Source organism: Salarias fasciatus, chromosome 5 (assembly GCF_902148845.1).
Source record: "Salarias fasciatus chromosome 5, fSalaFa1.1, whole genome shotgun sequence".
Classification (NCBI taxonomy): Eukaryota; Metazoa; Chordata; class Actinopteri; order Blenniiformes; family Blenniidae; genus Salarias; species Salarias fasciatus.
The window spans coordinates 34,238,528-34,251,980 of record NC_043749.1 but is presented as its reverse complement, the minus strand read 5'-3'; the positions used below and the strand labels follow the sequence as shown (position 1 = coordinate 34,251,980).

The following is a 13,453-nucleotide window of genomic DNA, read 5'->3' as shown; positions in this document are numbered from 1 at the left end:
AGAGGAAGAAGGCAGCAGGCGCTGCTCGCTATCTGCTCAGAGCTCATCCCTCGCTCCATGACTCCAGCTCTCAGCTCCGTGCAACATCTGGAGGAATGCAAACCAAATCCACAGCTGCCTGTGGTGGTTCGCTTTGGGGACGGAGCTGGCATGACAGTGTGTGTGTGTGTGTGTGTGTGTGTGTGTGTGTGTGTGGTGTGTGTGTGTGTGTGTGTGTGTGTGTGTGTGTGTGTGTGTGTGTGTGTGTGTGGACCTCTTTGTGGAATGTGATTAAACTAACTTGTACTTAAATTTGCTGACGGTCAGTTTCAATCTGAAGCTTTTAATCAGCCCACCTGCTGACACGAGCACCGATACGAGTTACTGAATGAAATGAAGCCTGATTCTGAATCAAAATGCACACTTTGAAGGCGTGTTGGACCACACTGACACTGGAATCAAACCAGGGTTCATTTAATGACGTACCTTCAGCATCAACACAGATCACATGCACATGACGGCTGAAGTGGTGTTTGGGACTGAATTAAGAGAATAATACTTGTATATTCAGTAGGTACAAACTGAAAGACAATGCCTTCAGTATCCAGCTCGTACTCCGAGGGCGACCCTCAAACATTAGCTTCACGCAAAGTCCTGGCCTCGTGTGTGTCGGCAATCCAGATACTCCTTCACTGAGGAGCTCAGTGTTTTCACAGCTCCATTTACTGCAGGAAGTGGAAGTGCGTCAGTGCACGCGGAACTGGGAGCGCTGGTTCTAAAGCGCAGGAGGGTTCACGAGAAGAGGACCGTTAGCATGTGGTCGTAGGGAGAAGGCTAAAAAATGTTGCCTGCAGCGTCTATGTATATTTACACTGGAAACTTCTGGCTTCATTTAGACAGTCAGCATTCAGTTCAGGTCAGTTTATTCATGTCCCCACACACACACAACACCACAACACACACACACACACCACACACAACACACACACACACACACACACCACACACACACACACACACAACACCACACACAGAAACGACAAACGCTCAATCAACAGGAAATGTCTGCGTCTCTTCCGCTCGGGCCTCAGTTGGTGAAAGGCTGACTGTTGTGTACGATCAGTTCTCACTGCCTGTGTATGAACGAGTCAAACACACGGCATGCTGGGAGCTCTTCACGCTCAGCTCTGCAGCGCTACGCTCAATCACTGTTTCTTGAACACCTATGAAGGCTCGTCTCCTGCCGATCCAGCCCGGGTCTGAACATTGGGTCAAGAGCATTCCTGACAGTTCCAGCAAAGTTCAAGACTTAAATAACATGCACGGGGAATAGTGTGTGCTGAAACAACATCAGTACTAGTGACTCAGTCGAATGTTAATATAATCTGAAATAGGTCGGCTTCAACAGATTGTCAGCTGTGAAATCAGGGACAGTGAAAGAGCCATCAGTGCAGATTAGAAGCTCCTGCCTCTGGTGAGAAGCCACAAATCAAACCAAATCAAAGGTCCGACTCCTCCACGCTGAGCTGTATGCAGAGGGGAGGTGGCGTCAGGCATGAAGGAGAGCTTGTACCTGCAGATATTCATATGAGGAAGTGTGAGCCTGGAGGCAGCATGTGGAGGATGGAGCTGAGGGAGAAGATGCTTCATTTGGCTTCGTGATTCTGTTCCTGTTGAACAGATCAGCTGATGTGAGCTGCTCTGATCTAACCACTCGTCTATATGTCACTGCTTAGTGCATCAATATCCTAATACTGAGATTACTAAACCAACGAGGAGAGAAAAGCTCAGCAGAGGTTCAGTATAGGATCTGCCGATTAAAACCATCAGAGATCGATGGATCTAGAAGTTGGGAAGTCTCCTCACACCGACCAGTTATCTTCTGTGAAAGACAGGTGGATGTCAGCTTGTCATCTGAAGATATTGATAACTGAGGACCGTCTCTGCTGTCTGGACTTTAATGGCTTTATTTTGACTGTTGTTGAGGAGCTCCTGTTTAAAATCGATGCATGTTTTCTTGGTTTTCTGGATGTTGAGTTGAAGAAAAGCTTGGTAATACCAGGCTACGGCAGGACCGAGGGAAACTGACTATAATGGTATCGTCTGCGTAAAATCGTATTCCTGAAATCAAGGCAGTCGGATCTGAGGCCAAACTGACTGAAAAGTGGTTCCTAGAGTTGAAAACAGGAGTCATCCTTCTGCTGCTCTCGCTCTCTGAACCAATGATGGTTGGAAACATTTCAAACATCTGTTCTCTAATGTCATTGGGTTTTTTTTTTCGCTTATATAAATGTCCATAAGAAGACAGTATGTCCACACTGTAACAGTCATATCTGTCCACCCGTAGCCAAACAGACTGATTCCAGTGTTTCCTCCAGCCGACCCAAACTGCAGTGAGGCTGGACGGACGGCGGCGAGCTGCTGCCGCTCCAGGTGTTAATGTTTCCACCGGGTTTTCACGGTCTGCGCCATGCGTCTTCCACATCCAGGGTTTATTCCAGTGTGCTGCTGGAGTGTGAGCCGCTCGCTCTCGCCGGGCTGTTGCTTTGCTCCGGCCAGCCTGAAGCCGACCGGGCCCACCCACCCACCCACATGTGGGAACGCTTTAGCAGAGTGAGCGCTCGCCCAATGAGCCGATCGGAGCTGAGACTCTAATTCTTGTACAGCGCTGAGCTATCGAGAGGCATTATCCCTTCTGCTAACAGACAGACCTGATTAAATAAACTCCGGCGTGGAAACTCGCCCAGCCCGGCTCGCTCGGTCTCTCACTGCAGCCTTCAGGGCTCCGGGGGAACGCCGTCTGACCGTTCCAGTGTTTTCACGTCTATGTATCTCCTCTCATTCTGTCTGCAATGCCAACCTGAAGTGTATTGAATTCCACCGGTGGCTCATAAATCATTCCTGCTGCCAAGATTTTACTCTTTTTCCTGATCCAAGTATCGATTTCCTAATGACTGCTGCGAAGGTCTCACGGTGAGGGTATCCCTGGGAAATGGACTTCGACATGATAACAATGTTCTTTTTGGGGGACTTTTACATCTATGAGCCGTGTGCTGGCTCTTATCGAGGTAAAATATGAAGCTGGAGCTCATGTGGGGCTTTCATTTGTCATTTGACATTGATTTCCAGCTCCTGCAGCAATCCTTCACCAACGCCTCTGCTAGCACTCTCTCCAACCATAATCTCACGCTCATCAGACCTCTGTGGCTTTTCAGGGTTTTTTAAGAGTTTTTGTTATAAAAGTGGCTCAGCTTGATGAAGGGCACATCCCTGCTGTCGTTCTGTCAGGAGGTGAGATTCCTGCATCCCATACTGATTGTGTTCACCAGTTTCTTCTTGTCGTCACGATTCATCCTGTTGTCTGTTCCCAGTCATCTCTAGCAGAGAGCTTTCCCTTCTGCCTGCTGTGGATCAGCTCTGGATCTTTTCTTCTTCTTTGATGCTCCTGATACCTTCTTTTTCCTGACAACACTCCTGTTTCTGTAAAATTCTTCTCAGTATCTGTTTTAATCAAGTCGGATTGCAGACATGTTGGTGTTGGTTGTTTGACGGTTGTTATCAGTCGTTTGTGTGTTGTGAGCTCTGTGGATGGTAAAAGGAGAGCTGCCACTAACGTGTGATCTTGGAAGCTGGTTTTCTTCAGTCAACAGCTTCACAGGAGGAAGCAGCAGAAGCAGAGGTCGGAGTGTTTTCACCACGGCATTCAGCATTTCACTTTCCTTATTTCTTCACGTTACTCCTCATCAGCCTCAGGATCAGATTCACTTCAGATTAACGTCACCACCGTGCAGTGACACTGTTGCAGTGGTTCGCTCTACTGCCTCACAACAAGAAGATTCGGGGTTGATTCCAGAGCATGTTCACCTTCTATACCCTGCACAGTATTCATGTTAGCACTTTGCTTTCCTCTCACAATTGAAATCCTGCTCTATGGAGCAACATTTCAGTCTGATTTGACCTCTTCACTGTGCCAGTGGTGTGGGTGTTTCCTGTGGTAGACTGCTGAACTAACAAGGGGTGTCCTGCAATTTACCCAATGATCGCTGTATGCGATGAATAGACGCACTATAACTGCTTGACATGAATCCTTTGGGGAAACACGGGATAAGGTGCAACTTTGGAGTTATTGTTTGGGTTTTTTTGTGCAAACGTTGAGAATAACGAGGCCAGGTTTGGGAGTTAAGTGTACACTTTTGCTTTAAAACAAGCAACAGGCCAATAATATCTATTTATTTTCTACATCTCTCAACCATGCGGGCCACGAGGGGCTGGAGGAGATCCCGGTGCTCGATGCTCAAAGGCAGAGGACGCCATGTACAGGTGGCCAGTCCAGCATGGTGCAAAACACAATTAACCACACTCACATTAGAGTGATCAATTACCTTCAACACCACGGACACTGTGAGAACATGCAAACTGCACACAGAAAACCCCCAAAACCAACCTGGACTTTAACCACAGACCTTCTTGCCGTGCATGAACAGGAGCGGTGAGAACGCCGGGTGACTGATTCCACTGCTGCCAGGCTTGACTTATGCTCCAGGCGAACGTCTCCATTACAAGAACCTGCATTTTATTTGTTCTTGAACGAGTGAATCCAATTAAAAATCGAGCAGTTTGCTGCTGTAGCTTCAGTCAGTATTGATCTGCTGATCCGAGAAGCTCCAGATCGACGACCGCAGCTAAAGGAGACAGCGCTCTCTCTTACCTTCACCATGTCCGTTCCGTCTGACAGCAGTCGGAAAACCCGGGAAGCAGGAGCAGCGAGCCCGGCCCGCCACCGCCGTGCACTGCTGGGCGCACGGATTATTTTCTGCAAGAGGACGCAGACAAGAGCATTAAGCCAGACAAGAGACTTTAAACAGCACGAAACAACAATCCTGAGCAGAATGTCTGTTAAAAAACAAGCAGAGCACAGCTAATGGGACTCGTTTGATTGTATTTAAATACATTTACAATACACGATAGAAAATTATTATTCAGATCAACCTCCAGTGACCACATGACCTGACGGGAAGGACAATGAAGGTGGGACTTCATTAGAGGGAGCTGGCAGAGCATTAGAGAAGCTCCACAGACAGTAAAATGAACAGCTGCAGTCATTCCGTCTTCAGGGTTCCTGGAATGGAAAAAGTTTCATTCTGAGCCGTTTCAGTCTGCAAGGCACAGAAGACACGGCGGCCAGCAGGACTCCAGTCCCTCCTGGGACCATGTTTCACAGGCAATACAAATCAAATGACAGCTATTTGGAAACACCGGGACGTCTTTCTTTCTCACCGAGCGAAGCCCAAAAACAAACATCCAGCCTACCAACGGTGCAACATGGTGGGGACCATCATGCTTGTGCGTTGCTTTGGTACTTGGAGCTGTCGGACTGTTAAAAAATGATTTTAAAGCCATTTTAGAGGGGAAATGTCCGATCCAAGCCCAGAACATGTAGACCAGGTGAGGCTCTTCGGTCTTTGAGCAGGATAACAGCATGAAGCCAGTAGTGCAGCAGGAAGGAGGGATTTAGTCCCTGAAAGCTGCTGAGTATGTCGGAATCCAGCAGCAGGCGGTGGAAGCTGGAAGAAGAAAGCCCCACAGGGACCAGGAACTCGTGACCCCTCCTCCCCTCAGAGGGCTCCGGGAGCTGGATGTGGAGGGCGTCAGGACTTTGTGTTTGCACCTCTGAATTCCATTCAGCTGGACACTCAGAAGATCCGCTGCGACCAGACAGAGTCCGGCGCTCACAGAGCCTTGTCCTGGATTCAGCCCGTCCACTGCAGGGCAGAGCGTTCTGGCTGCTTTTCGGGTGGAGCGAAGACAGACGAGCTGATGTCTTGAGCAGAATGCATCCGGTAGAGGAGGCTTCCACGTGGATCGTCATCCTCATAACAGCCCTGAAACGCTCGGAGCCGGGGGGAGGCTGGTGTTCCTGCAGCCGGGCAGCGGACGGCGCCCAAATCCCAGCTGGTTAATGCTGGTTTAAATCACCCAGACTTCAGATGAAGTTTCACCGTTTGACACACTGTCTGGACACAGACTGAACACAGGAGCGTTCAGACACACAGCGTCTCAGCAGGACGCGCTCTGGACTCCAGCTGTTCTGCCGCTGCTCAGCAAATCTGACTGGTTTCTATGCATCCGTCAAAACACCTCCGAGTTCAGTCAGGTGAGCTGCACCTATACAGCAGGTCACATTCACCCATTGACACACCAGGGTAAGCAAGTGCCCGCTTCATTGAGGTCAGAATTGTTTATATTTTTAACTAATTTCACAGCAAAGTCCGAATTCTGTTCTCAGCGTTGGTGGAGTGTGTGGAAGGAATCCCCTGTCGCTCAGAGGCTCCATCACATGATTAGACCCTTAAACGTCTTCAGTCCCTGCTTCTGCTGGGCCATGGAGACTGTTGCTCTGGAGCTGCTGCTACAGTCTGAGCTGATGTTCAAACCAGGAGGGTTTGGTCTGAGGGCTGACAGCGGACAGGAAGCTGTGAATCCCCTCAGGAACATCCCCGCTGAAGTGGAACATCGAGGAGAAAAACAACGGCGGCGTCTGACGGGCTGACTCAGGAGGAGGACGTTCACCTGCAAACAGAAGGCAGAGCAACGGGAGTCTGCATGGTTTACCTGCGCAGGGGTCGGCCCTGATGGGGGTCACAGTGGTTGTTCTGGTCCGGGGGCTGGGGCTGGTGGTCCTCACTGGTCCCGGAGCAGGTCTGTCCACCTCTCGGAGCCGGTTGTCCACATCAGGATCCACTGCGGGGTGAAGACAGAGGTTCATCAGCGACGGCCGGATCTCAAACATCACCACCGAGGATTTAACAGACCGGACTGAACCCTGCTCCATGCTCATTTCTCACTCGTTTATAGAGCAGAGCAGAGCCTTCGATCAGTCAGCTTCATCTGAGGCTGTGGGGAATGTTGACGAGTGTTTTCCATCAGAGTGGCTCCACAGTGTGACGGCGATGAGATCAGACGCTGCTCTGACCACAGAGTAACCACAGCATGAGAACCAGCAAACAGCTTTTAGTGAAATATTCCAGTTTAATCGATCCTCAGTTGCCTTTTTTAATATAACAGGATTCTGAACACATCTGACTGCTGGAGAGGAAAACAAGCAGGAGGAGAACCAAACGGAACGTTGAAAAGCTTAAGTGTTGAACTCCTGAGCCTCTTGAGAGCCTGCGGTCCTATCGTCTGTCCTCAAACGCCATTTTTACCAGGTGAAGTCACGACATTTATGAGCATGGGAGTGGTGTCTGCTCTGCCTACATCTGTGTGTACTGACTGCAAACAGCAGTATCCACAGTTCAGCATTCGAAGGATGGAGACAGGCCAGAGAGAGAAATCCTTCAGTCCTTCAGTGTGGTCCTGGATCGGGGTCCAGCAGACCTCTGAGCCTCCGCCGGCTTCAGGACAGGAGCTGGACGGACCAGGTGTGATGTGTGCCTGGTAAACAGAGACGGGTGCCACTCCAGAAGTGTCTGGTCCAGACCGGAGACCGTTTCAGGGAGAGTCCGCTGTGTCTGGGCAGGTGTGAAGCTCACCCGGACTCTGGTCCGGACCAAGAGGTGAACTCCGGTCTGATCAGCGGACAGTGTGAAAGAACAGGGGAGCCTCCAGTTTAGAGCTAGTCGCTAGCTGCTAGCTCACAGAAGGTGAGGGATTTCCTCTTTCTGTCCGGACCAGCCAAAGAGCCGGCCTTCTCATCATGTTTTTAACCTCACCTGTCTGACGCAGTCCAGGTTGGTTCATTCTCAGAAGTGCAGTGAAATCAAAGCAACCACAGAACCTGCAATCCTCACTCTCATCTCAGAGCACAACAGCCTGAGTTCTACAAGAGAGCAGATTCCACCCAAAGGAAAACGAATCAACTCAAAGTCATTCGTCCCCTCTGCTATTAACTACTACGAAACACAGACCAGTAACTTTTAAATGACCTTCAAGTGACCTTATCTACAAGACACCTTTTATTTCTTGCTGTTATTACTACTCTGACCACTGGTCACTTTGTGCATCTTCTTTTTCTCTGGGGATTAATTTTTTTCTAACAAATCTGTTCTTTTACCTGGAGGTAGATCAAGCCGCCTGATAAAACCGTCACACACTCCACTCAGGTTCCCATGGAAACAAACTCCAATAAGACGGACGATGAAACATCACTGTGGTCAATTTGAAGGCAGGAATCAAATCCTCAAATCACATAATGTGAAACCTGTCTGGAACAAACGATTCAGCAGCAGGAATGTCAACTGAAAGGCTGGTTCCCGGTCTGCAGTGGAGTTCTCCGTCCTGCCTCGCCAGAGTGACCACACGGCTTCTTTTTAACTGAATTTGAATGTTTTAAAAGTTGTGATCATTTTATACCCAGAATAGCAAATCGTTCCATTACTGCTGAAGACGCCTCGACCAGTTACAACAGGAATTCATCTTAGAGTAAAATATGAGGCTCCCCTCGAGCAGGAAGCTTCATTTAAACCCGGAAATAGCAGAAGGGAAAATAACTAGTGGACGAACCAACACACCTGAGAAGAACAGGTGAAACAAAAGAGGAACACCAGCGTCCTGGATGTACTTCAGTATGAAACACTCCTGGTCGGCACACAGACCTGACCGGTGATCTGGTTTCTGCTGCAGACGACCGTCTTTTTTACGCTAAAAACTGAAAGGCTCCACGTCCAAGAGACAAAACACTACGCTTCCAGCGGGGGTCCCGCTCTAAGCAGGAGCAGGTTTGTTCGTCTGACAGGAGTCATGATGTTCGACTGAAGAGCAGCAGAAGGCTGGTTATTTCGGTTATATTTCCTCCTGAAATCAATACGTCTGCAGTTCCCAGCAGGCCGAGTTGTTGGCAGTAAACAGCGGCGCAGTCTGAGCAGCATGTAGAGCCTCGCTCCTCTGCGCCTGTAAAACACCAGCTGGACAAAGTTGAGGTTCACTGAGGAAGTCACGGACGACGTCTTCAGACTTGAGCGTCCTGGACGTCCAGGCTGAGAGCGGCGAGACGGACAGGAGGGCGGCGGCAGGCAGGACAGGTCCGGGTTCGATAACTCTGTGAGCTGACATGATGTACTGGTTTGATAAAGTGTGTTCTCTGGTGGCTTCCTCAAAACATTGTTTCAATCTTTGGAATTTTACTTTAATTTTACAATTTAAGTTGGAAAATTTGAAAGTTTTAAAGTCTAAAATCAACTCTCTCGTTTAATTTGAATAGTAAGATATTCATTTGTTTTCACAGTGAGTGTTACTTGGTTCCTTTAGACTGTCGGCCAGAAGCACAGCCCTTTATTGGATCTGGGTCCTGGCTTGGGGGCCCTCCGGCCGGTGGGCGGGGCTACCTGGAGCGCAGGAGTGTCCGGCGGGTCTGCAGGATGTAGCCAGGGTGGCAGCCGCAGCGGTTACGAGCCGCTCCCGCCGCTGCAGGTGTGCTGGCACAGCTGTCCGCCGCACTCGTCCACCTCCTCACGCTCCTCCACGGCGTTGGCTGGCGGCGTCGTGGCGCTGATGGAGAAGGCCTCCTTGGGGAACTTGCTGTCTGAGACTGGAGGGAGTGACAGGAGGGGGGGGCTGTGTTAATGGGAGGGGAGCCAGACTGGTGTGTAATTAGCCCGTTAACACTCACACGAGTTCGACCGGCTTCCAGAATCGAGGGAGCTGCAGCCTCCACGACCACCCTCAGTAACCAAGAGCTGCTGTGGAGAGCTCTCCTCGCCCGACCGCCTCAAACGCTGCACGCTAGTGCTGCTGTTATTTATACCGCTCGTTCTGCCACTCTTCTGACTCTTATTTATTGCCAAAAGAACGGAGTGCTGCATTAGTGCAGATTAGTGCGTACAGCCGTGTTGACACAGTGAGCTTTTTATGGAGCAGCCGTCAACATGAGTGTTAAAGCTTACGGCTCCAGATCGGCGTTTCTTTAATGACTCCTCGAGGCTTCTCCTGCCCTGAAAGGCCTCCCAGGATCCATGAAGCTCTCTGGGTTAGCGTGGCCGTCCCACCTCCTGTGGAGTGTTTACGAGGCGGAGGCGTGAAGGTGTGGTTGCATGAGGTGGACCCCGGTGACGAGTTATGAAGCCTAATAGACCCTCGATAGGCAAGAGATGAACGCCACTTTTCTCTTTTCTCTCTTTCTTCTCAAGAACATAATGATATAATATTGCTCAAATGTTTGTGAAAGTGCAGGTTGAAACTGAAAGAAAGGATTTGTTTGAAAAAGCTTCAAACAATGGGTTTAACCTGGGGACACTGGTGACTGTTAGAAAACCATTAAAAAGGGATTTTTCTGATTCATATTATTAATATGGGACCTTAAAACAATTATTGGAGTATTTAGGTGAATGAATACTGGCTAACTCTGAGAGCAGGGTAAGGACGAACAAGACGCTACAGCGACGTGAAAGGACGGAGGAAATCACCACAGTCTGACATGACGGACAGGAAAATACAATCACAGCAGAGCCCAGGTTGAGCAAACGTGTCTAACTGAACTAAACACTGAACAGTGGATCCAGAGTTTGGTTTCCAGTTATTACTGGTTCACATTCAAAGAGTGAGGTCATTAAGTGTTCCTCGCTTTAATGAAAAGGCAGCGAGTCTGACGACTGAAAACATCATATGCCCCTCGGAAATAATTACAGTACACCAGTATGTTTTCTTCAACCATAAAACGTCTCGCCAAGCATCCTGAGAAAGCCAGTGTGTGTGTGCGTGTGTGTGTGGTGTGTGTGTGTGTGAATCTGTCCCAGCTGTCAGCAGGTTAATGGACTCCCTCTTCACGTTGACATCATCTCTCGTCTCCCGCTGACAGCCAGAGCAGCAGCGCTGCAGCCGGACCGTTACCGGGCGGATTCAGAGGAATGGAACACCAGGCCGAGGCCGGCCTCACCTCACCGTCACTGGACGCAGCGACTCTACGACTCCCGCTAAAGGACGGCCGCCGAGGCTGCCTCACGCAGAGCTGCAGCTCAGTTTAAAGACCATGAAAAGCTCCAGAGAGCGAGAGAGAGCCGGGACGAGGTCTGTGCTTTTATAGAGATGATTTAATTCTCTAATTGCAGAGTTGAGCACAAACACATAAAAAGGTCCTTATTTGACTCATCGCACCTCACGCACACACGAGGGTTCAGGGCAGCAGACCCAGGACCAGGACCCAGACAGGAAGACCAGCGGGTCTGAACGGACCCATGCAGACTGGAGCGCTGGCTGGACGGGCCGAGCGTCGAGACGGACGCAGAGACGGAGGAAAGCTGATCGGAGGGAGTGGAGGAGCTGCAGCCTGCGCTGCCATCTGGTCTGGTTCACCACATCGGCCCCCATCAAGCCCCAGCAGCAACGCCACTCCTCCACCCGCTCCACCTCCACCCGCTACCAGCAGCAAGCAGCAGCAAGTCAGGCTCCAGAGGCAGAATCAAGAAGATTCAACGTCTTAGGCTACGTTCACACTGCAGGCTGATGTGACCCAAATCCGATTTGTTTTGCCCCTATGCGACCTGTATCGGATCTTTTCCTGACAGTCTGAACGACACAGATCCGATTTTTTCAAATGCGACCCAGGGCCACTTGGACATGTGGTCCTAAATCCGATACGTACGGATCTTTTGCCATGCGACTTCAGTCTGAACGGCCAGGTCGCATTATCCGACCTGCACGTCACGATGTGGGGCTGAAGACGTGCGTCTTACCGTGAGTGTTAAAAAGGCGCTCGCAGACGCACATTAAGGGAGTTCTTGTCATCCGAAAAATATTATTGAACTCCGTATCATTAAAGCCTCTCATCACTGTCCCACCACTCCTGGCTGCGTTTCTCTGTTGCTGCCACTGCCCACAAAACGCCATGGCCAAAAACTTGGCTCTCTTCCTTCTCATTCGCTAAATTCTGCAGCGCCAGGACAACGGGGAGGAAAAATAATAATAATATCCATACGCGCGCTCTCCCTCTCTCCCAATCTCTCTCCCTCTCTCTCGCTCTCTCTCTCTCTCTCTCTCTCTCTCCCCCTGTCTCTCTCTCTCTCACACACACACACAGAAGGAGCTCGGCGCGGCTGATTAGAAGCGCAGCACTGAAATGATTGCTCACTATTCAATTGTGAGAATACGTGTTTGATCTGTTCTTAAATAAATCATCGACGCTTGAAAAGCTGCAGATTCTGTATGTTGTTTCTGGGTTCCGCAAACACTGAAGCGCGCTGCTGCGTGACGTCGTTCTGTCCTCTTCTGCGCATGCGGGACACTTTTGGGTGGTATTCCGTTCAGACGGGAGATCACATATAAGTCGCATTTTATTGTAAATGTGAACGAACTCGCAAAAAAATCGGATTTCACAAAAAAATCCGAATTGAGCATTAAGCCCTGCAGTGTGAACGTAGCCTAACTGAACCGGTGCTGAAGCCTCTGACAGGTTGTGGGTTCTGCGCCGACGGTGGATCGCACTGATGTCACACTAATGAAACCCAGCAGGAACGTTGTCTAACCAGTCTGCGTTCCAACTCTGCGCCTGCAGAGTCTGTCCTCTGGTACTCAGACATCTGGTCCAGGATGAACGCTGCCGTTTCACCAAGGAGCCAGAATGGAAGAGCTCAAACTACCAGACCCGGATCAGGCCAGTGCAGCTCCTGGGTCAACTCTAGAACTGTAGATCCAACAAGAAGGGAAAGAAAAATCCTCACTGTTTTAGTCTATTATCGAATTAAATAAGACAAGAACATTCTGATAATGAAAAAAGAGGAGTTTGGTTTCTAAGCTCATTCAGAATGTGCAGTGTTTTGTTCCAGTCAATCTTACAATGGATTATACAGACATGTCCTGCCTCTGAACTCAGACAGAACAGAAGATATTATATTGGAAGAAAAACCTGAGAGAGAAATCCTCTACACATCAACAGCACACCGACTTCATCCAGAAGCCAACTGGATCAAATCACAATCTTGGATTAGTAACAGGAAATGTCACCGTTCCACTCTCACAGTCCCACACTGCTCGCCCTCACGTCCAGCAGAGCAGACTCAGCTCTGTGCATCGGCCACCGTTCTACTCCGCCAGCCAGGTGATGGCTTTTCCTCTCAGGAATAGATTTTACGAGAACTCGGAGGGGAAACACGCTGCCAATCGATGGCGAGTGAAGGAGCCGTCCTAAAACTACCAGAGTAGGATTTCTGCTTGGAGACTCAAGCTCACTAAATCCACTAAGTCCTGCTGTGTGCAGGTTATGAAAACAGCAGCGCGATGAGGAAGCGTTGGCCGAGTGGCTCTCCCCGTCCACGGGGACCTTCAGGGGAGTAAACAACCTCCCCGAACCTTCGCTCCAGAAAGCAGGGTCGTAAATTAGGCTCCTCAAACAACCAGTGACCCCTGGGGAAGTTCATGAGGAGGACTGTCAGGACCTGGGGCCGCTCAAGACCAACTCTCAAGTCTATGATGGAAATGTGTGCTAATACGTACAGATACCTCATATTAGTCCTCATAAAATGTGAGCTGCCACATGTTGTTAGCA

At 49.7% G+C, this 13,453-nt stretch overlaps 1 protein-coding gene across 1 annotated transcript in view; it reads right to left on the bottom strand.

Annotated features, from left to right (window-relative positions):
- Positions 1-13,453, bottom strand: part of fbln2 (fibulin 2) — a 50,298-nt gene that overhangs the window by 14,366 nt on the left and 22,479 nt on the right. The window contains 7 exon segments of the mRNA XM_030092313.1: positions 607-619; positions 665-679; positions 4,713-4,792; positions 6,592-6,720; positions 9,303-9,318; positions 9,320-9,364; positions 9,366-9,505. Of these exon segments, the coding sequence (XP_029948173.1) occupies positions 607-619; positions 665-679; positions 4,713-4,792; positions 6,592-6,720; positions 9,303-9,318; positions 9,320-9,364; positions 9,366-9,505 (438 nt within the window).